The 24,261-nt window shown below is 49.6% G+C and overlaps 1 protein-coding gene across 6 annotated transcripts in view; it reads right to left on the bottom strand.

Moving 5' to 3' along the window:
* The window catches only part of DENND2A (DENN domain containing 2A), a 99,984-nt gene that overhangs the window by 1,156 nt on the left and 74,567 nt on the right, over nt 1-24,261 (bottom strand). For all 6 annotated transcript variants that reach the window (XM_086395237.1, XM_086395235.1, XM_086395236.1 and 3 more), the window contains 7 exons: nt 21,548-21,688; nt 19,294-19,442; nt 6,815-6,992; nt 5,025-5,066; nt 2,156-2,273; nt 1,523-1,774; nt 38-124 (listed from right to left, as the gene is read on the bottom strand). In XM_086395237.1, the coding sequence (XP_086251363.1) occupies nt 38-124; nt 1,523-1,774; nt 2,156-2,273; nt 5,025-5,066; nt 6,815-6,992; nt 19,294-19,442; nt 21,548-21,688 (967 nt within the window). The remainder of the gene's footprint in view (nt 1-37; nt 125-1,522; nt 1,775-2,155; nt 2,274-5,024; nt 5,067-6,814; nt 6,993-19,293; nt 19,443-21,547; nt 21,689-24,261) is intronic.

Here is a 24,261-nt window from a genome sequence, read left to right as displayed (position 1 = left end):
GGGGCTGCTGCCGGGAACCCAGACCCCTGGGCCTCACCTAGTCCCTTCAGGAACTTGTTGACACCGCTGTGTTCTCCGCTGGGAAGTGTTTCCAGGTACTCCTGGGCTCGGACCTCAAATAGACCTGTTGATGAGAGAAATCCCAACCGCTTTAGCTCCTTCTCTTGGTGCTTCTGCATGTGTTCGTTTCCTTACTGCCGCAAACAAGAGAAACCTTGCTGCTGAGACGGAGCTGCTCTATAAACATGCTCTGAATCGTTTAGAGTTAAAAGGTTTTTTTCCTGACCTTATAATTGCCCAGCCTCGTGCAGTAACTGTTTTTGGAAAGCTGTAAAGCTAGCTCGTGGGTGAAGTCCTATTTTTCCTCGACGAACACCTTCCAAGCGCCTGCACTGTTAGGCCCCTGGTTTCAGAGAAGAACCAGGTGGTCCTGGCCCTTCCCTTCTCCTTGAGATCTCCTGTAAGAGGGCCCCTGGCAAGTGGCCTGCCTCCTGGGAGCCCGGCTGCCGTCTAGGGACTCAGGAGGGCGGAGTGGGCAGGTCACCTCAGCAGGCAGGGACCTTCAGTTCTCACCCAGGGCTGGAGCCTCAGGCTACTGTCATCATCTCCCCCTGATCTTCTATCAGACAGTGATCCGTGGGTGTACCCGGCAGGTCTTCAAGTGAATTCTTTCATCAGGAGTTGTGTGCCTCCTCCTAGGCTCTAATCCACCTTCTTTTGTCTCTCTGGATACCCTCATCAGAATCATCTGAAGTATGACAGTCCCCCTTTCTGCAATGCACAGAGCTCTGGGGGTGTGGAGCTTTGCTGCCTTAGCTCAGGGTCTGCAATTGCGGGACCAGAGGATACCCAGGCCTGGGCCAGCTGCTCCCGCATCCCCGACCCTCATCACTGGGTGGCCTCTCCTCAGGGTTAATCATCTATCTCTCTGGTCCTCTGGCCTAGCTCCCACCTGGGGCAGCCTTTCCTGATATTTCTAGCTTTCAGATTCCCCAAACGACTTCAAGAGCATGGAAGAAAGAGACAGAAACGGTTTCATCCTCTTCCGCACACTTCCTGGTCCTGATCTCTAGAGGCGTGATGGAACCCAGCAACAAGGACAGGGACACTGAGGGAGACAAGGAGAACCTGAGGAGCAGGGGACGGGGTGGGTGAGTGTGTGTGTGTGTGAGGACAGAGGGCCCTCGGGCTCCCCAGGCTGGGGGGAGTCTCTGCTGTCCTCCTTCCCCACGGCCAACCCGCTGGGCGTCGGTGGCAGCACATGGAGCAAAGGGTGCGGGCCAGCCTCTCCTCCTCTGTCCAGCCCCAGGGCCCAGGGGAGAGGGGGAGGAAGGAGGGCAGAAGGGACAAGAGGAAATGGAGGAGAGACGCCACAGAGAGAGGAGGGAAAGGGTGTCCCTAAGAGTCTGGTCAAGCTGGGGAGACGAGGACAGAGGAGAACTCGCACGGGAACTGGGAGTGGGGCTCTGGGCGTGGGGAGGAGAGGGAAAGCGACACCCGAGGAGACGGCAAGGCCCCCGACCTTTGGCGTCCTGCCGGCGCAGCTCTCGCTCCTGGATGAAGCCCCGGAACGTCTGGGTCTCCATGAAGACCTCCAGGAACCGGCGGAGGCTCTTGGAAGAGACGGCTTTGCGGAAGGCCTCTCGCTGCAGCTGCAGGGTCCTCTCCTCGCGCTCGCCTGCCGTCAGGAACAGCGAGTAGTGGCCCACGATCTCCACGAAGAAGCGGACAAAGGCTTCAGACACCACCTCGTTCAAGGGGCTGGACTCAGGGCCTGAGCAGAGCAGGGGAGGACCAGGACCGCTGAGGGCGGAGGCAGAGCCTCTGGGATGAGTCAGTCAGAAAAGACAAGGATGCTATTCCAGGTTCCTGCAAGGCCGACTGTGATGATCCATGAAAGAGGTTCCCCACAGTGAGCCTGTCATTTCTTTCCTACCTTTAAACAGATTTTTTAGAGCTAAACTGGGGGTGGGGTGGGAAAGGTTTTTCCTACAACTCGCTGCTGAAGGGGATGAGCGCCAGCCTCTCTCCTGGTGCACCTCGCTGCCCATTTTCCGACTGAACCCCGTGTCAAGTGGACATGCCCATAGTTCACTGCTCCCTGACTCCAAGGACGGAGGCAGGGGTGCAGTCTGGGAGGTGGTTGAGCATTTACCTCGCTTGCCATCTGGGGGCCCATCATCCTGCTCACTAGCCAGGTCATTCCTCTGCTCCAGAATGTGTTCCAGGGCTACCTGAAGCTTCCGGGGCAGAATGGAGTCCTCATCGTCCATCTGTAAAACAGAAAAAACGGGAGTCATTGTCCCAGCATTTCCCGGGACGGTGGCTGCACCCTGGCCAGATGTACACAGCGGATTCTTCAGGGCAGGCCCGGCACGGTTCCTGGTTTAGTGGAGAGACGCAACTTCGAACCAGAGGCTTGAATCTTGATTCCACTCTTAACAAGCTACAGGAGCCTCAGCTTCCCCATTTGGTAAAACGGGTTACCTCACTGTGAAGATTAAATGCAACAAATAAGATGGCGATGAATGAAACTGAAGAAGATATAAAATAAATGGAAAGATATTCTGTGTTCATGGATTGAAAGAATAAATAGTTAAAACGGCCATGCTACTCAAAGCCATCTATAGATTCCATGCAAATTCCTATGAAAATTCTAATGATGTTTTTCACAGAAATAGAAAAAAAAAATCCTAAAATGTGTATGGAACCATAAAAGACTGAACAGCCAAAACAATCTTAGAAAAGAAGAACAAAGCCAGAGGCATCCTAATTCCTGATTTCAAACTTTATCATGGAACTATAGTAATCAAGACAGTATGGGTGTTATTGTTATTCAGTCGCTCAGTCCTGTCCAAGGCTTTGCATCCCCATGGACTGTGGCACGCCAGGCTTCCCTGTCCTCCCCTACCCTCTCCTGGAGCTTGCTCAAACTCACGTCCATTGAGTTGGTAATGCTATCTAACCATCTTATCCTCTGTTGTCCTTTTCTCCTTCTGCCTTCAGTCTTTCCCAGCATCAACTGGCATAAAAACAGAAACACAGACGAACAGTGGAGGACAGGGAGGCCTGGCGTGCTATAGTCCATGAGGCCGCAAAGAGCTGGACACGACTGAGCGACTGAACAACAATAAGATAAACAGAACAGAATCGAGAGGCCAGAAATAAACCCATTCATATACAGTCAATTAACACTTGACAAGGGAGCTGAATATTCAAGGGGAAAAGGGTGGTTGCTTAACCTAAATGGTACTGGAAAAACTAGACATACATATACGAAGGAATGAAACTGAACCCCTATCTTGTACCTCTCCCCCAGATTATGTGGATTTAAAAAAAATGGATCACAGACTTAAATGAAGACCAGAAACTGTAAAACTGCTGGAAGAAAATACAGGTGAAAAGCTATTTGACACTGATCTTGGCAACGATTTTTGGGGATATGACACCAAAAGCACAAGCCACAAAAGCAAGAATTAACAAGTCGGAGTCCACACTGAAAAGCTCCTGCACAGTAAAATGATGTCATCAAAACAGAAAGGCAGCCTCCAAAATGGGAGAAAGTAAGTACACACGCACATACGTATATACGCACGATGGAATAGTATTCAGCCACATAAGAAAGACATACCGCTTTTGTGACTACACTGACAGACCTTGAAGACATAATGCTAAGTGAGGGAGACCAGACAGCAAAAAATAAATCCTGTACGTTCTCACTTATATGTGGAATCTAAAATACTGAACTCAAAAAATTAATTAAAAAACTCAACTCATAAAAACAGAGTAGAGAGGTGGTTACCAGGGGTGAGGGGTGAGGAAAAGGGCAAATGTTGGTCAAAGGGCACAAATTTCCAGCTAGAAAATGAGTAAATTCTGAGGCATCTAATGTCTAGTTTGGTGACTATAGCTCAAGTATACTTAAAAGTTATTGAGAGAGTAAATCTTAAGTGCTATCCCCCCATACACAGGTAATTATGTGAGGGGATGGAAGGGTTAACTAATTGTATTGTGGTTCTAATTTCTCAACGTATATCAACTCATCATGTTGTACGTCTTAAATTTAAATATGTTATATGTCAATAATAGCTCAGTAAGGCTGGGAGGAATTAAATGCAACACAATTAACTTGAGAAAGTTCCCTGCACCTAAGTGGCTACTCAGTAGTTTCCCAATGCTCCACCCCGCAAGGTGGCTAATTCTTATCAAGGGGCTTTGGTCAGGGCAGATGACCAGTATGATTGAAAGCTGGCTTTATGATCTGGGTCTCAGAGCCGGAGGGCAGTGGGGATGGGCCTACCCAGAGGGCCCTTGGAAAGTGAAAGTAGATGGAGCTAATAATAAAGAACAGCATTATCATGCATAACTTTTCAGTAGCCACTCCAAGTTTATTTATTTGGCCATGCCACGGAGCACGTGGGTTCCCTCACCAGGGACTGAACTGCACCCAACCCTCATTCTCTGATAATGAAAGTAGTTTATGATCATTATAAAAAATGTATGAAAATATCAAAATAATCTAAAATTGCTCATTATCTGTCTCCTTTTCAGTCTCCCACTCTAAGACAACCAGAATTGATGTTTTGATGAGTTTTCCTTTCTATCTTTCTATATATGTGTATTTTCCCCCTCATTTCTATCCTTTAAAAAGCAAGATCAGCAAAGTAGTGTATATAATTTTTATCCTGATTTTTCCACTTTGTATTATATCATGAAATTTGTTGTCAAATATTTAAAGGCATGTTGAAAAAGGTTAAGTGTCTACAGTTATAACCTATATAAAGATTCTATCAGCAAACCATTTTGTGACAGAGCCCATGGGAATCAATCCTTTGTCCAAACCCCTCTTCTTTGGCCCCTGCCTTCTGTCCTGTCCTCAGTCAAGCCCTGGCCGGGGACTGCCCCTGCCTGCTGGCCTGCTTTGGGATTCCAGGCCCACCACAGAGCTGGAAAGGCGAGCTCTAAACATCAAAGAGGTGCAAACAGAGCAAGCAGTGGTTGAAGCTGGGTTGCTTCTTACTCACCTGCCTGAGGAACCGATTGTTGACGAGGTCGACCACCAGGACCTATGAGGTGAGGAAAAGGGACTGTTACTGTTAGCAGGGAGGGCTTCCAGCATATCGAAACGGACTGTTAACCTTCTTTCTTTCTTGGCACCCAGGGAGGCAGCCGGGTGGGGGTGGAGTAGGCCAATTGTGGTTTCCTGACATTGCCACTGAAGCCACAGATGATGAAGGGGGAGGCGGGGAAAAAGCTTTCCAGACATGCATGCTTTCAACACTGTAACCGCAAGCTAGGATACGAGTGGGCCAAAAGCTGGACTTCCTGCCCTGTTCCTGGACTGGCTAAGGCAGAGCTGCTCCAACTGTTTTTTAGCATGTGGGTCACTGAGTCAGAGAGGCTAGAGCCCCAGCTTGTTCCCATTCCACTGGATTCTGCCACCCCCGCCAGGCCTCCCCCTCCTACCTCCCAGTTACCCACTTAGTCTTGTCATTTCTCTTAATGGGATAAAAGGGGAGAGACCCAGAGGACTGGACCCAACGAGACAGTAAGCCAAGCTGCAGGTGCTGGGCTCCCACGAGTCAAGGCTTTCAGGTAAAGCACTTTCGTCCTCCTTCCTCAGAGTGAGGCTGAGACCCGGGGCCACAACTAGGGAGAGGCAAGTGAAGGGACCAGGGCACAAAACTTGGGAAGGCGGCCACTCACGGGATCACACGGTGTGGACCGCTGGCTATGACAGAGGACGAGCACGGGGGCCTGTGTGCCCACCGTCTTTCCACGACAGCAGGAACCACGGGCTCTAACACAGGAGCTGGGAGCTGAGAGGGGCTGTCCTTCCTTCTCATACCCTCTCCTGGGGGGGTGAACTGAGCCATCTGCAGGCTTACAGTGCACCCAGGAAAACCCTCTGCAGTTCACAAACACACACTCAAAGACCTGAGTCTGCTGGTTAATCTTTAACAGGACTGCAGGACCACCTGGGCAATTAGAGGCACTGCATTTCGGGACACCGGGAGGGTTCAGGCCTGGCTGTTCTGTGCAGCATCACTTAGTCCCCACGGTTCTGCTCTGACTGCTGGAAGCTCTCAGTACTGGAGACAGAAACCATTTAGAGGAAGGGGCTGGGACTCAATAATCACAGAGACGCTAAGCAGGGCTTTTCTCATTTGGATCCAGAACTCAATCCCTGAACACATTTAGCTTATTGCCTTTTTAGCTGATACAAAAAACGACCTACTTATAGGAACACAGTCCTTCTCAAGACTTTGTTATTGGCCCAAAGATGATTTCCAGTTACCATTAGCTCTTTGTGTGCTTTCTTCCCATGACAGAGGGGTGGATGGGGGAAGGGTAGGGCAGATGGCTCTTTACTGACTAGGTGTATTAAAATCGAGTAAATCGTTGGTTGGGCTCCCCTGGTGGCTCAGAGGTAAAGAATCCACCTGCCAATGCAGGAGACACAGCTTTCTATCCACGGAAGATGGAAGATCCCCTGGAGAAGGAAATGGCAGCCCACTCCAGTATCCTTGCCTGGGAAATCCCATGGACAGTGGTCTGTGGGGTCGCAAAGAGTGGGACACGACTCAACAACAGCAACAAATTGTTGACTGCAGCCTTTCTCAATGGGTGTCCATGGCTGTAGGTACATTTAGAGGGGAGACTGAGTCTGCAGTCAAGAGGTTCTGCTGAAGGTGACTTGGCAGGAGGGTGCTGACTCACAAAGCCGTGGGGTCCCGCTGCTCCCCTGACCCTGCCTGCTGGCAGAGCCACAGGCAGCCCCTTCCCCCTACCCTGGCCCCGACAGGGAGCTCACCTCCTCCAGCGGCAGCTCCCTGAGCAGCGGCAGCGAGCTGGTGAGCAGCCCGATGAGGAAGGGCGTTGGCGAGCACACGATGTCGATCATGGCGGGCGGCAGCACGGGGATGTAGGTGTGCTGCCAGGTGAAGGGGTAGATGGCCGCCACCATCGCATGGCAGCACGTGGACAGGGTGCTGCGGCGGGGAGAGAGGGGAGGAAGGGCCGCTTCAGGAGGGTGGGCCGCCTCCACGAAGACGCCAGAGAGAAGGGTTCACAAGCCAGCCACACCTCCCCCAGCCACAGAGAAGCCCCAGACAACCAAAGCCTCTTTTGCATGGGTGCTCCTTCTCTTAGTGAAGAGGCTTTGGATTGGAGCCCACGTTCTCTCCGCCAAGTGTGAACACCTAGGTGTGGTCAGGGGAGACAGGGTGCGTCCTTCAGTGTTCAGGGGCAGCCGTCCGCTCCAAATGGCTTGGTTGCGTAAAAGCGAAATTCACATACTTCTTGTCCAGAATTCAAAACACAGAAAAATAACAACGTTGAGAGACAGACTCAGTCTCTCTTAAAGCAGGATGATCACAGTGTAGCCTTGTACTGGTGAAAGCTGAGCCTGACAACTGTGTGGGATTCACAAGGCTTTGCTCCGTGCCGGCATTTGTGCTCGGTTTGTGGAGTGAACGGGTGGATTACCTGGGAGCATCGCTTTTATGTCATTTCTGCGGAGCTGCAGCACAGTGATGACTGGCGGCTTCCGAGATGAGTGAGAGCAGACTTTCTCTTCTTCCTTGAAATCGCTTCTTATCACTAAGTGAGCCTGCTCCCAGCCGTTCCCCTCTCCTCTCATCCTGATATGCTGTTTCTAAAATGCTATGGGGTTGGAAGCTCTAGAAGCTTGTTAGAAGTGTCTAATGCAAGAGTAAACCAAAGTGAGGGCCCAGTGGATTCGCCCAAGAGTATACCGGGTCATCTTCGGTTCCCTGTAACCAGCACTGCATCTGTTAGGACACCTTCTGAATGTTCGCCCTGGTTCTCAGCTGTGCTCTGTTCACGTCAAGCTGCAAGGAAGCTGAGTTCTGGATGGATGAATGCGTCTTTACTGCATTCCCATGATGCCACACACCTATAATCTCGTTGCCATAAAACTTTCCTGAGCCCATCAAAAAAATCACTTAGCTCTGGTTTACTTAAGAAGAAAAGAAATGGACTAAAAGATACTGGCTAGCAAGTGAACTCAGCCAGGCAGAACGAGACATGTACTGTATGATTCCAGTTACACGAGGGACTTAGAATCAGCAAATGCATCGAGACAGAGTAGAAGGGAAGTTAGCAGGGGCTGGAGGAAGGGAGAGGGGCACACTGTTGCTTAAAGAGGACAGAATTACAGTTGAGATGATGAAAAAGCTCTGGAAATGGAGAGCAGTGATGGCTGCAAACACTGCGAATGTGCTAAATGCCCCTGAATTCAACACTTAAAAGATTATTAAAATGGTAACATTTATGGTTATGTATATTTTACTGCAATAAAAAAGCAATCCTCCCCAAATCATTTAGATTCCTCTGAATCTAGTAAGTTCCTCTGAATCTAGCACCCCCTGAGACGTCCTTAACATATGCACTAGCCCTTGTTTTGATCCTGCTTCCATTTGGGGGCTCCTAACCTAATAAGTGAAAGTGAAAGTCGCTCAGTTGTGTCCGACTCTTGGCGAACCCATGGACTATACAGTCCGTGGAATTCTCCAGGCCAGAATACTGGAGCCAGTAGCTGTTCCCTTCTCCAGGGGATCTACCCAACCCAGGGATCGAACCCAGGTCTCCCGCATTACAGGCGAATTCTTTACCAGTTAAGCCACTAAGGAAGCCAAACCTAATAACAGCCATGTTGAATCTTGTCCATTTACCAGTATGTCTCCTGACCTTCCTGTTCTCTCTCTTAGCAAATAATCAATCTCTTGACACTCACTGGAGTCATGAGATACCTCTCAGTAGTGGAGCAGCCACATATTTCATCGATACCTGGTCTTACGTTTTCTTTCAAATGATCACCCTCAAAATGAGAAAGATGCTACCCCAATATTTTGTTTGTTATCACTATAATGCCTCTTTATTAGCTGAGTAAGGGTGAGACAGACTAAAGTTTGGACTTATACCAAGAGAGCAACATCAATAATTCAGCCAGCAGTGGGCAGTGAAGTGACTTCTGCCTTTTAAAAGATCTTCTTGAACACCATCTAGCAACTGAACAACAGACACCTCTCAATAGCACTCTGAGGTTGTAACTATTATTATTAGTAACTACTAATGGCTTCTTTCTACAACTGAAATATTAGGTTACACTATAAAAATATTAGCAAATGTAGTTTTTAAACCTGTAAGTAAACCCTATCCATTATGTTAAATTAAATCCTAAGGCATTCAGACATGACACACACTTTTTTTTTCCATTCTGTAAATCATTGTTTTCTCTCTGGATTCAATAAAGATAAAGACTTAAAAATTGTCTTGAAAAGCATAGGAGCTTTATTTTTTAAGGCATCACTTTCTACCAGATAAGTCAAGAATGTTGATACTTTTAGTGAATTGCTGATCATTTACGTTTAATTTGCTTGATCTATAGATCACTGAATGGGCTGAATTTACTTTGTTCTAAAACTTTGAAGTTTTAGGACTAAGCTGTATTTGTGTGTGGCCAGTCTACAAAGCTGATCTGCTCAAGGACTATGGGTCATAACTTAGAAAACTAGAAGGACATCATAATATGAACAAGAATAGTTGTGTGTAGAGCAAGTTTTTGCAGACTATAATTTGCACCCTATTGGGGGTCCTGAAATAATTTCAAAAACAACTGAAACAATTTCAAAAATAATTTCAAAAACAACAAAAAGAATGTAATAGAAAATAAGAGAGTATGATGCATTTTTTCCCAACTGTAAATAACTATATGTATGTATTATGTGGGGTGTATATTAGGTCTGAATATAAAATGTATTTCTAATTGTGGACTGTAGTAAAAAGGCTTGGAAGCCAATGATTTTGACTAAAGAGTTGGGGGTGAGGTGCAGTGGGGAATGGGTAGAAAGAGATGGTTGAGCTGGAATTTTGTTATGTTACACCTTTTACTGGGATGTTGGCTTTCATTTCCAAGTGGCTAGTGGGAGTTCTTTAAAAGAGACCCTAAGAAGGAATTTCCTGAAGTAAGCCTTGTGTATGAAATCCACCTCTTTTTTTTTTTTTAGCACATTTGTTATTAAGCTCCTAAACATCACTTGGAGAAAGAATGGATCATGCAGTGGTGTAGGTCGTGGACTCTGTCATCCATGGTCCCTTCAGCAAGTTTCTGAAATCCTCGCTTTTCAGTCATGGGCTCCCCAAGTGACACTGGTGGTGAAGAACCTGCCTACCAATGCAAGAGACGTAAGAGACTTGGGTTCATCCCCTGAGGTGGGAAGATCCCCTGGAGGAGAGCCTGGCAACCCATTCCATTATTCTTGCCTGTAGAATCTCATGGACAGAGGAGCCTGACCGGCCGCAGTCCATAGGATCACAAAGAATCGGACACGACTGAAGCAAGTTAGCACTTTAGTCAAGTCACTAAAGGAGAATAAAAATGCAGCACTCATGTTTAAGACTGCATTTACATTTCAGAGGTGTGGTTTAAGCATTTCTGACTCCGGGGAAGTTACAGAAGCACAGAATTTTAGACCTGGAAGCGATTTTAGAGCTCCGGGAGATGGTGAAGGACAGGGAAGCCTGGCGTGCTGCAGTCCACAGGGTCACAAAGAGTTGGGTGCTCCTGAGCAACTGAACAACAGTGAACCCCAGGCAAAAAGAAGTTAAAGTAACTTCTGCATTCAGGGTGAGGGCAGGGTGGGGAGCGAGGAGTCCTGCAGGTGGGAGAAGGTAGAGAGACACAGACTGAGGAATGCAGGCATGAAGAAGCACAGCCAGAAGCCTTGGGGTTTTTCTTGATTACTGCAATAGAAAAACAAGTCTGGGGACTTCCCCAAAGGTCCAGTGGTTAAGGCTTTGAGCTTCCAATGCAGGGGGTATGGGTTCAATCCCTGGTCAGGGAACTAACATCTCGCATGCCATGTAGCACGACTAAAAAACCCCAAATAAAAAGTTTTTTTCAAAGTCCAATTAAAAATTAAAGAAAGAAAAAGAAATCTGTGTAACTTTCTTTTTTTACCAATTCAGAGAAATGGCCTCCTGCCCGTTTGCCTTCTCTTGGCCTCAGCCCTGGAGGGAGCAGGTCTGCAGGGAGTCTCCCCTTCTTTCCACTGCTGCTGTGCTTTGTGTCTCTGGCTGAAGCCCAGGGGTCTCGGAGCGGGGGTGGGGGTGGGGGGCAGGGTGTGTGGCTCAGCTGCAGTGAGTGTGAACCAGCTGGGTGGGGAAGGTAGCTGGAACAAGTAGAGAACACGACGATAAGCAATGGCAGCACTAGATACACAGGGCAGGTAAAGAAATGTCACGGAAAGAAGAAATGCATCCATTTAACTGGAACGCAGGGAGCTGAGGGGCACCGGGACTCAGTCTGCTGTTGTCGTTTAGTCGCTAAGTCGCGTACTCAGTCTCGATGGGGACAAATGACAACTCAACGTGTCACCTGTCGGCCATGTAGGTTGGTACTACCATTGTTGATTCTGCTAACAAGTGTTTTTTGTTTGTTTGCTTTTTAAACAGTCTGATCGCTGTTGCAGCCGGGTCCCCATGTTTCCCACCTGGTTTCCACTGCCACCTTGTTAGCTGGCACCTGTCAGGGCGTCAGGAGCCACCCGAGAGGCGGGGGTTCTGGCAGTGTCGCATCCCTCTTGTTCTCCAGCTCCCTCCAATATTCTAAAACAAAATTCTGCCTCTTGAAACACTAGAAGGACAGGTCAGATTCTGCAAATAATACATCAAGTGGCAGCTGTTCCTTCCAAATAAATGGTAGAAGAGGGGCTTCCCTGGTGGTCCAGTGGTTAAGAATCCCCCTTGCAATGCAAAGCACACCAGTTTGACCCCTGGTCTGGGAAGATCCTTCATGCCACAGAGCAACTAAGCCTGTGGGCCACCCACAACTACCAAGCCTGTGCTGTAGAGCCGAGAGCCGCAACTACTGAAGCCCGTGTGCCCTAGAGCCCATGCTCTGCAACAAGAGAAGCCACTGCGATGAGAGGCCTGCACACCATGAGAGAGTAGCCTCCGTTTGCTGCAACTAGAGAAAACCTCCGTGTAACAACGAAGACCCACCTCACCCCCAAAATTAGTGAATCTTAAAAAAAATGGTGCAAGAGAAAAGAAGGGATTATTCTGAGTGTAGCTTGTTGAGATTTTATTCCCTGACCCATAAAGGCTAGAGGAGCTTCCATGGGGGTGGGCACTGCTAGGGCTGGTGGTTTCTTAGGAACATGCAAAGTACAGTCTACAGTTCTAGGGATGCTAAGGATGACTGTTCAGGCTCGCTTGCCACTTAATGTGGAGCCTTCTGAGCATCTGCTGGTTGGAGGAGAGGCAGTGTTTTTGAAGGAAGTTCTAGCAGGGAGCCCTGGCAGCTGGCTCGCATTACAGTGGGGGTGGAGGAAAGGAATGCTGGCCCCCCACAGCTGTGATCAATTTGCACAAAAGCGAGGGAGGGAGGAGATGCCCCAGTGGGAGGTTGGCTGGGCCACAAGGTTAAAAGATGGGCACAGGGGAGAAGGGTCAGATCCCAGAATGCTTTGCTACTTGGTGGTGGTTCCTGAGGGTTGAAGCATTAGTCCAGAGACACCAGGATACACTTGTGAGCACTCAGATTCTCCTGGAGAAGACGCTTCCATTCTGGCTGCTACAAAGCCCTGTGTCGTATGTGTTGTTGTTGTTTAATCGCTCAGTCGTGTCTGACTTTCAATTCCATGGACTACAGCAGGCCAGGGTTTCCTGTCCTTCACCATCTCCGGAGTTTGCTCAAGCTCACGTCCATTGAGTCAGTGATGCCATCCAACCATCTCATCCTCTGTCGTCCCCTTCTCCTCATGCCCTCAATCTTTCCCAGCATCAGGGTCCTAGCCCAATTTGCAGTTAGTTATTACTATGCTCAGCAGCCTCCCAATTCACCTAGCAACCAGAAAGAGTCAAGCGCAGAGCTTTCTCTAAGATGCTACCAGAAAAGTGAAGGATGAGTTTCCAGAGTTGGAGAGACCCCAGGAGTTTGCAGGGTGAGTCCATCAGCATCCTTTAGGATTCCAGGCAAAGCATGTCTCCCTTTGTGTGTGATTCCCAGGAACCAGAGCCAGCGGTGACTCTGATGTGGTCTGGTGCCTGCTGAGACCTAGTGGGAGGTGGCTGCCATGTTTCCATTACTGTACTTTCAGACCCTGCAGAAATGTGTCACTGAGTTAAAAAAGAACCCAGGCTGGACCTCAACAAAACTGGGTTTGCTACACTCTGTGTGATCTCAGGTAAAGCTCTTCTCCAGGCCTCAGCTTCCTCATCTGTAACATAAGGAAAGTGGGCGTTCCAGCTTTAAAGTGCCAACCACGAACTATGAGAGAGAGAGAGAAAGCCAGGAACTGTAAGTAGGAGCCAGGAGCTGAAAATGACTGACACTGAAAAAAACCCAGGCCTGGAGGGTAATTCTAGAGCTCACTGATGGAGACAGGGCAGAAAAGCAATGGTGACATCTCATTCCAAGGAATTAGGGGATATAACGTTGGAGAGTTTTTAAGTTGCCCCGGAAAGGACTACGCTTAGAGCCAGCACAGCCTGGAGGGACCTGGCCCCAGAAGAGAGCTGGAGTATGCTATATCCGAGATTCTGCTGGTGATGGGTTTGGAGTCAAAGACAATTTGTGGCTATGCTATTGTCTAAACCTTGCTTCAAAGTTATCTTGGTGTTCATAGGCAAAAAAAAAAAAAAAAAGGTAGTTAATACTTCATGTATAATCAGTCTGATGGCATTTTCCCAGCACTCTGCCGAACTAAACATAGGTGTCTCCTTGTTGGCTTCTTGAGGACCTCTGAAGTAGTACTCTAGGTGTCGGACCACCAAGATGGCGGCTACCCACACTCCCAAGTAGTCCTTGGCAAGCTCACTTGCCTGGAGAGGGTGTGCCACAAACCCAACCTTCTTCTGAAACACCATGGTGCAACTGATTGAGACAGGATACGGGGCCCCATTTAAACCTACAGAAACAGATTAAAAATGAACTAAAAGGAGCACACAACAAGATGAAGATGCACAGCTACACAGGGACTTATCTGTGTAGTCAACTGACGTTGAGGCCAAGACTCAAGCTCTACTATTTGTCCAGATTTGACCACCGAATCCCACTTGTCATTCACTAGAAGTCTGTCGTTTAGCTTCTGGTGTGAACGCACTACGGACAGATAAGTAACTTTCTCGAATATTAAAAACCGTCGTCCTGCCTAAAACTTTTACACAAATTGTTTATGTGCAGCTCTGACTCTCTTATTCAGCCTAGTGTGTAGATTTGGCCAAAACCTTGGGAACTGAAATTAATAAATGAAAAAACAAAATGTTTATCATCAGAGAAATGAAGAAAGGGGTATAGGGAAATATTTATTTAGGTTGTTATGACAACAGAACAAGTGATCACAACATTCTTTCTTTCCCATCTGCTAAACTTTGGCTTGACAGAGCCTTAAGGAACACTCAACGTCCACCGTAAAGATGAAACGGAGCAAGAATGTTATTCTAAATTTGATAGATTTTTGGCTCCACTTAAAACCCTTTTCTAACTCATACAATATTTGCCACAACTCCCAGCTATTTCCTCTCGCAGTGGGCAGACGCACTTGCAACGATGAGGAAATGAATTGTGTGGCGGGGGAGGGTGCTGGTGGCAGTGACCACAGGCCTCCGGCAGGCCAATGTTCACCCTGGGATGTCATGGGGCCACTCACTGAGTCTGCAGTGGGCCCTGTTCTCATGCCCTGCTCCATGGCCTTGAGAAGATGGGGGGCTACAGAAGGGAACCTGGAGCAGCCTACTTCTACTTCCAGCTGAGCAGGGCTAGAAATCAGGGCATGTGCAGCCCATAGAGAGCAAGTGGTGCCCACTGATGAGGATGAAAGCATGGGCTGAACTTAGGCTGAAGGCTTTCTTCAGAGGCTTTTCCAGGTCAGACGACTTGCAGCCAGCCACTGGTTTGTCATGGCCTAGCTGAAGAGTCGGACATGACTGAGAGACTTCCCTTTCACTTTTCACTTTCATGCCTTGGAGAAGGAAATGGCAACCCACTCCAGTGTTCTTGCCTGGAGAATCCCAGGGACAGCGGAGCCTGGTGGGCTGCCGTCTATGGGGTCGCACAGAGTCGGACACAACCGAAGCGACTTAGCAGCAGCAGCAGCAGCTGAAGAATGCTTCAATTCCCTAGAGCTATTTTCCCATAAATCAGAAGTAGGTGGTGGCTGACTCCTCTCAGAGGAACCCCTTAGGTGGAACAGGCTGGAGAAGAGAAGATGGGTTCCGGCTTTCTCACTCAGTAACTTCACACGCACTGTGTTCTCTGGAGGCGTTTCTGTGCTCTGATCATTAGCTAGGTCCCTATTTCACAGGTGAGCCAGACTTCCTGTGTGGGCTCTCTGTTAGGGGAGGGGGCAAGTCTGAGGGTCAGAGAGACCCCCAAAGAGGAGGCTGCGCTGAGGCCCCCTCAGAAGAAAGCACTTAAAGCTGCAAGAGGAGGTACAGATGGTGCCCTGACTTCTGAGCACAGGCTAGAGCAGAGGCCTGGGAGTCCTGGGAGAGTGGATCTGTAACATGGGGTGTATTTATTTATCTTCAACCCAGATAAGGTTAAGCGGGGTGTTAGAAGGGCACTCACAGTTAGTTACCTCAGCACCTCACCATCCTGAAGCACATACGTTTAGAATCACTCTCAGGAAATGCTATCCAGATGGTTTCTACTGAACCAGACCCCCTGGGCGAGGAGTGGGCCATGTGAGGGTGGGATCCCAGAGCATCTGAGCTGGAGGGATCCCATGGGAATCACACAGCTGGGCAGAGGAGGCAGTTGTCCCCTGGGACACAGGATGCCTGAGACGGATGAGTCCTGGGTCAGGAATGGGGGAAGGGTACTTCAGCAGGTCCGGGACCAAGATTGCTGGGTGGGCAGACACCAAGGGGTGTGGCAGACACCTGGGGCACCCCAGCCCATGGACTCAGAGGTCAGAGCTGGGAGAGACTCTGGAGGTTCCCTCAGCCACCTGCCTCAAGGGGGTCCTGGCTAGAAGGGTGGGTGGGGTGGGTGGGGTAGATGGGCCCAGGAGAGGAAAGCACAGATGTCTGAGCTTCCTCAGGAGACAATTCTGGCTGGACTGCCAAGCACGTTGTGATGGCACGTTTTTAAAAAGACTGTCCCTATGTATCTGTATAGACAGACAGCCTCACAGATACTCCTCTATTCCACCCAGACCATGGCGGCCTGCTCGCCTCCTCGTCTTCTCTGGAGCCAGCTACCCCTGTCTGATCCCAGCTCTCCCACTGACCCTTTCCTTGAGCAAAGTGACTTCACTTCTGTGTGGTTCTTAGTCTCCCGCTAACAGAACTGAACTGATGGAGCTCTCGGGAGGCTGAGAGAATGGAGGAGCTCAGCCCAGGGCAGCTCGCCGGTTCCCTACCTCAGGGCTCAGCTGTTGCTGTTCTCATCAGGTTTATGCACACTGTGCTTTCTGCCTCAGCGCTCTCAGGGCCTTTCTTTCTTTCCTCGCTTCTTCAGATCTGCACTTAACTAGTGTTGGCTGAAAAGCAAATTTATTGAGCAAGAGAGAGAACACTTGAAGCCATTTGTAATGGGACAATCACAGGCTACTTCTGGGGACAATGAGACACCAGAGCCCTAGCAATTCAGAGCTCTGAGTGGCTGGGCATGGAGAAGCCCTTGTTTCCTAAATGAGGAGACCCAGGGCCAGCAGCTGAGGACGTTCAGGCCTCCTCGCTGTCTGGGAAGGCCCCTCCCGTGGGATGAGAGCTGGACGTGCCAGCCTGAATGTTGTAAAGGGTCTGCAGTGTAATTTCGGTATTTCATACACGCATGCGAGCACATGCACACGCTGGCTCTGGACCCAAAGAGGGCACCCAAGTTATCCACATCCCTGCCCCGCTACCCAACAAAAATCCTACCTCCTCAGTGCCCCGTGGCTGGCAGCTGCTGCAAAAGAAAACAGCCAGCGGGCAGTAAGAGCCTTATGGCAAGAACAGCGTCCTGCAGCCACGGCTGGCATTTTACCCTCTTGTGGGTGTTTGCTGCTCCGAGAGACTAAATCTCTCAGGGCAGAGTGCCAGGCACCCTGGGAGGCGGGGTGATGACAGAAACCCCAAAGTCCCTCCAATCAGACCACCGCAGTGACTTGTCTCCTGCCAGGGCAGGAGGGGAGGGGGCTGGGAGGACTGAGCAGTACTCGGCAGTGGGAAGGCCCCATGCTCAGGGAGGGGTTCCTTTCATTGTCTCTCATGACAACAGCTCTGTGTGAGTCCCACCTGTCAACCCAGAAGTCTCTCCAGGGACAAGGTGGAGTGGTCAAGTCCTTCCCCAGAGGTCTCTGTCCTAAGCCCTTCCCGGTGTCTCGGCACCCAAAGCCTCTGACATATGCCCGCTGCTGCCCTGCAGGGATGCCTCTGTCTTTGATGCGGCTCCCTCCCTTTCTGTTCCCACTGTCTCCTTTCATTGTCCCTTTGTGAGAAAAATAAATGATATTATCCCTTCTCCTCCCCCCCGAAGAAAGCCTGGGTTAGAGCGGAGGGCCACGGGCCCTGGTCCCCTGCTCCTCTTGAGTCACGTTCGTCTTCTTAGATATTTGGGCAGGCTGGACCCTTCCTGAGCCTGACATCTTTAAACCAGAAGCAAGCGGCCCTTGGGACTATTTGCCCCATCTCCACTCCCTGGAGGGCCTTCCACTCCTGACCTGGGTCTTTCAGAGACCCATCACTTTCCCCTCCTCCCAAGGAAAGCCTGAGAATCCGACAACTAAAAAAAAATGGTGGAGAGTGGGGGATGGTGGGGCTTCCAGAGAATACAGAGTCACTAGAGCACTGGTGAAATCTGATCCTGGTCATGCAAGGGTTATTCCTCATCCTCAGCTTGCAGGCCCCCACCTTGAGAACTCTCTGGTCCGAATCCCCCAGTGCCCAGGGATCTTGGAGAGCTGCCCACAGCACCAGCTGCAGGCTAGAGGCAGGGCCTGCTGACAAGAGTGCACAGAGAGTACAATAACTGTGACATTAAATGTGAATAGCTAACTCTCAGGCGGGCTGGGAGCAGCCTGGGAGGAGCCCGGTGGCTGCGGTCCAACGACCGAGCGTGAGCAAGGTGACCAGATGGGCTGCGGTGGAGACAGGGCTGGATTCCATCTCCCACCACGCCTGCGGATGGACCCCACGTTCACACGCTTTGTCCTTTGCACTCTTCTTTCCCTTTTCTTCTTCTTCCCTTTTGTTTTCTAGAGTCGAGAGTCATTATTTCCTCTCCAAACCGATTTTTACATGTTTTTGGCACGGCTTCTTTCCAGATGGACTCTCAGCTGGCCTCTCCTGCTTGGCCGGCTTATCTCGAGCCAGGACCCACAACTCAGCCCTCCCTGGAGCAGCAGCCACCACTTTCGCTTCTGCGCCCTCAGTTCCAAAGAGAGGAAAGCTCTGATTCAGTATTTTGAAATGATGAAAATGCCAAGAATTCTTTTTTTTTTCTTTTTTAAAGTTCAGAATTAACCCCAACCCCTATCTGCATCTTCTTCAGGATCTTCTTTGATCTGTGACCTGGGCTTTGCCAATCACCGAACGTGACCCTAGGATGTGGGTGCACCCTGCTGGGCAGCGGGTCTGTGTGTGTGGATTCTGTTAGCCCTAGATGAAGGCACGCCTCTGGCTCTGTCTGTGCCTCACGCCTGGTCCTGCAGCCCTCCTGGGAACAGGGCCCTGCCTGCCTCTGCCGGTTCCTGGCTCTCCTCTCAGTTCCACTACCCTGAGCTGCTCTGCAGTTCCTGAAGGAACTCTTGGCCTCCCCTCTCCCTGCTGTTGTACCAACAGCTCCTTTTGCCTGGAACATGCTTTCTACTTGCTCTTGGGCTTAAGATGCAGGGAACTCGTCTTGTCTATGAATGAGAATGCTCTGCCTCTAGTCGGCCTTTACAGCAGGGTACTGGGCAGTCTCTTTACTTCTCCATCCCCACCCCCGACTGAGGCCTCTTGAAGCACAGCTCTGTCTTTTCCCCGTTTCCCCAGCACATGGTAGGGTGCCCAGAGCCTAGCAGAATGAGTGAGCAGCAGGCCAAGTACCAGATGAGCCGAGTGCAGAAGTGCAGGCTCAGCTCACTTTACACAACTCGGGGGCCTCATAAGCCTCCAGCCTCAGCTGCCTGCTGACTCTCACTCCTTCTGCAGAGGAGCTGCCTCTGAACTCCAGGCGATCCCCCACTACAGGTTCCATCCCGTGCGAGACTGACCGTCACGCAAACACTTTAGAGACAGTTCGAGACTGACCGTCGTGCAAACACTTCAGCGGAAGTTGCCAAGGTTTGATACCTGAGCTTGTCTGCGATGAAGATGATCCTCCTTTCCAGGAGCAGGGAGGCAAAAACGCAGAGCAGGTGTCGGACGCTGAGAGAGGAAAAGAGAGACTCAAAGTCCACGTGTTCGAGCCGGGAGTCCAGCGGACGGCACAGTTCAATCACCTGCCAGGGAACACGAGCGGCATGAGGGGGCCGCCTGGTCAGCCAGGCCTCTCACGCACCGGGCAGGCCTGGGGCCCTGTGGTCCTCAGCAGGGAGGCCCACTGCCAGGGGAGGAGGGAGAGAAAAACAGGAAAACCAAAGGGACTGGGGAAAGAAAGACGGCAGGAGATTGGGAAAGGAGGTACGTTTGGTAGGGACTCAGTCTCACCGTGCGTGTGAGGGTAGTTTGCGTGGAGGTGGGGAGACAGGACACAGAACCAGAGCCCCTCGGGCCATGATGGCTGGAGCCCGCCCCCTCCCACCCCATCGATGACACATGTGAGCCCCCACAGGGAGTTTTGAGGGCTGGTCCCTTGGAGTCCCACAGCAGAATGTCTGATCTCACAAGGGACTTCCAGGCTCACAAAGAAGGACCAGCAGATCCAAGCACTTCTTTCAAGGCTCCTCTCCTCTACAAGGCGATTCTTAATGAACTCAACCCCATTCCAACCCCTCCCCAGGGATGGCTCTTTCAGCTTGTATGCATAGTGTGCACGTATCTCCTCACTCTGTACTTGTTGACATGTTCTTGAGTTCATCTCAAGTCACTACTCATGTGCATGCTCTTGACGGTGAGCAGAACCTGGCTTCTGCTCTCAGCATGGCACTGGCCTGGTGCTGCACGGACAGCGGGGCTCACTAAAGTTAACATCCCCATGGCCACGTCACCTGCATCTGTATGGGGTGGTTTAGGATTCTCCAGCAGCAGGCACCCCACTCCAGTACTCTTGCCTGGAAAATCCCATGGAGGGAGGAGCCTGGTGGGCTGCAGTTCATGGGGTCGCTAAGAGTTAGACACGACTGAGCGTCTTCACTTTCACTTTTCACTTTCATGCATTGGAGAAGGAAATGGCAACCCACTCCAGTGTTCTTGCCTGGAGAATCCCAGGGACGGGGAGCCTGGTGGGCTGCCGTCTATGGAGTCGCACAGAGTTGGACACGACTGAAGCGACTTAGCAGCAGTAGCAGCAGCAGCAGGGAGACTGCTGCTCTCTGTGCTGGGAAGTTGAGCGGTTCCAGAATATTCCAGACACATCCTCGTCCTGCCCGTCCCCAGAGGTGACCCGCTTTTCCGAGGGCCTTTAGAACTGGAGACTCAAGGCTGAATGGGTCACATACAAGGACGGGAAGATGAAAACAAGCTCTGGTATCAAATCCCACCCAGCCAAGGAAAGGGACATGCTTCAAAGACTGGGATGAATAAAAAGTAGCACTTGAGCTTGTCAGAGACATTACTTTGCCAACAAAGGTCCATCTAGTCAAGGCTATGGTTTTTCCAGTAGTCGTGTATGGATGTGAGAGTTGGACTGTGAAGAAAGCTGAGCACCGAAGAATTGATGCTTTTGAACTGTGGTGTTGGAGAAGACTCTTGAGAGTCCCTTGGACTGCAAGGAGATCCAAGCAGTCCATTCTAAAGGAGATCAGCCCTGGGTGTTCTTTGGAAGGAATCATGCTAAAGCTGAAACTCCAGTACTTTGGCCACCTCATGCGAAGAGTTGACTCATTGGAAAAGACTCTGATGCTGGGAGGGATTGGGGGCAGGAGGAGAAGGGGACGACAGAGGATGAGATGACTGGATGGCATCACCGACTTGATGGACATGAGTTTGAGTGAACTCCTGGAGCTGGTGATGGACAAGGAGGCCTGGCGTGCTGCAACTCATGGGGTTGCAAAGAGTCAGACACGATTGAGCGACTGAACTGAACTGAACTGAACTGAGGTTGTCTTCCCCGAAAAGAATCTGCTTTGCATATTAAGTGGAAGTGGTGATATAGATCAAAACCCTAAAAAGGTTCAAATACGATTTATGAAGGTGGTTGGCTATTAAGAGAAGCTAAAGATGTTCACTGCCCTGGCACAGTTTTCTCATCCAGCAACCAACGGATGGATTGGACTTAGGGTGGAATTTATGACTCTCTCACAGATGGATGATCTGGGCCAGCTTGAGGAGCAAGAGGCCACCACTGAATGTGACAGCCCACTGAAAGCCAGCCTGTGGGATCACCAGGACCTGATCACTGTCAGGGCTACGCCCCCTGGGACAGGAGAGGAGTCTGATGGCATACCTCAGTTCCTGACCCGGGCAAGAAGTTCTTGACCACGATGGTTTTGCCCAGGGCTGGGAAGGGGGCTTCCATAACGCTCCTCATGAGAGGCTGGACCAGGGCAGGAGAGATGCCTCGTCGTTTTTCCACCTCATCCAAAATCTGCAAGGGACAGAAAAGTCGGGCTGCGAGGTGGAGCTCTCTTCCAGATGAAGGGGGCCTGCCACCGAGGCTGCGGAACCGTGGGGAAGCCGGGGGGTCCTCATCAGGCCAAACCTCCAGTCTCTTTCACCTTGTGCGTTAAGACCCGGATCCACCCTCTCTGCAGCCACTCTTTTCCATGTGGCCCTACAATTTCTCCCACTTACAGGGTGAAGTATAGTTCCTGCCCCCTTGACTTTGAAAACTGTCCTTCTGTCCATTTGCATTCCCCTGTGACATTGATCATGATATACGTTCTCAATGGGAAGAATAGCGCCCCCCAAGGGGGTAAAAATTGGTTGGGGGTTGGTGAAAACACTCAGGTATTGTGAGGGTTTGTGCCCTTCTAAGGGGCCAAAGTACATAAACAGATACGTGATATATCTGTAGAACTGAATTTTCTCTGGGGGGAAGCCATTAGGACAACACAAACCAAAACCAATGAGATGCCACTTGACAGCCATTGGACTGTAATAAAAAAAAACAGGTAACAGGTGTTGGTGAGGAAGTGGTGAAATTGGAACCCTCATACACTGCAGGTGGAAATGTAAACCAGTGAAGTTTTTCTTTTGAAAATAGTCTGTTTAAGAAATTAAACATATTATGACCCAGCAAATCCACTCCTAGGTATTTAACCAACGGAAATGAAAACATGTTCACACGAAAACTTGAACACGAATGTTCAAAGCAGCATTATTCATAGGAGCCAAAAAAGGAAATAATCCAAACATCCATTAACTTATGAATAATAAGCAAAACATGTTACCTATAAAATGGAATATTATTCAATACGATGGAATAAAATACTGATACATGCTACAACATGGATGATTTGAAAATTGTGCTAAGTGAAATAAGCCAGACACAAAAGGGACAAACACTATACGATTCCACTTACATGAGATCCTCGAGTCAAACTCATAAAAGAGACAGAAAGTAGAGTAGAGGGGTGGTTGCCAGGGGCTGGGGGAGGAGAGGACAGAGGGTTAGTGTTTAATGGGCACCGAATTTTAGTCTGGGGAGATGAAAGAGTTCTGCAGATGGATGATGGAGACGGTGGCACAACAAAGTGAATAAACATAATGCCCATCAACTGTACACCTAGAAATGACTGAAATGGTAAGTGTAATGTTATGTACGTTTTAGCACAGTAAAAAGAAAATAATATGACAAAAAGTTAAAAATTTCATGGGGAGGAGAGGCAATTGAGGAAAAACAATATCTAAAAAGGCTGCTCACTAGAACAGTAATGAGAACAAGTTGAGGACCACTGGGCAGGCAGGATGAGGCGGAAGTGACCACGTGCCTGTGCTAAGCCCAGGGCTTGGGAGGCAAGTAGAAACTTGCCTTACGGGTTTCTGCTCGCCTCCCTGTGCATGCATGGGACAGCTTCCTGTCTCAGGGGGGTGACAAACCCACATCCAGACTTGCAGCCTGAAGCATCAGCCAACCCCCAGCCTACTGGAAGCACAAGGGTGAGTGAGCCACGGAGTCCAGCAGAGCAGAACCCCAGAGCCCTGCCCCTCTGTGGGAGTCAATGGTGGCTGCTTTAAGCCACTGTGGTTTGTTAACACAGCATCATTGCAACGATACTTATGCTTTCTTCAGAGATTCTGAAAGCTGTTCTTATCCATTATCCTTTTGTCTTTACTGAAGGACAATTTGCCATAATGGTCCTTGCCCCTCACCTAGAAATAACCTGAGGTCTTGGAATCAGTTAGCCAAAGCTCTGTCTATGGTTCTATGCTGAATATTTGCTGTGAGGTCTTCAGCAAGTCTTCATATTATATTCTTAAAAAAATCACAGTCACAAAACTGACATGAAAATGCAGGATTGTGCATCACACGAGTATGTTAGGATGTTCGCTCGCTCTGCATCTCCTGCCCATGATGTAGCAATGCAGCTTATGTGAACTTCAGAGCTGCTGCTGGAGGCTGGCCTACCTCACAGGAGCCGTTTACTCCTAGATTCATAAGCGTTCTCACAACAATAGGGTCTCTGACCTACAGCCTCCTCTCCATGTTAAAACACACCCATGATGAAGACTGGCATAAGCAGCAATGCAAATCTGAGCCAGAGTTTGTGAGTGACTGACTGTAATGTACAATGACTATCTCCTCACGTGGAGTGAAGGCCATGACTCAGGTGACGCTGGTACCATTAATCACTTCCGACTGTGTAAAGTACAAGCTCTACCACAGCCAGAGGTCACACTGCATCAGTCTGATTCAGGCCTCCTCTGAGCTCAGAACAGGGTGGGCAGGAGCAGGAATTTTGGTTCAGAATGCTGAGGGAGTGGGGCTTTCATCCACAGACAGTAGATGCAGGACTTCAATTCTCCAAAAGAAAACCTGGACTGAAATACATGTTTAAGGACTTAAAATACATGTATAGATTAAATATTTATGTCTCATTGACAGAAGAAACAAATGTTGAGTTACACCTAATTTTTGAGACTGGCATCAGACAGCATAGTAATTTATGCCAATCCAGAATACTGGGGTGGCTGAGCCAATTCACCACGGCAATTCCT

The sequence above is a fragment of the Bos grunniens genome, chromosome 4 (assembly GCF_055505025.1).
Source record: "Bos grunniens cultivar Pamir isolate PY7600 chromosome 4, Bosgru_T2T1.0, whole genome shotgun sequence".
Classification (NCBI taxonomy): Eukaryota; Metazoa; Chordata; class Mammalia; order Artiodactyla; family Bovidae; genus Bos; species Bos grunniens.
This window is presented reverse-complemented; position numbering and strand designations above follow the sequence as displayed.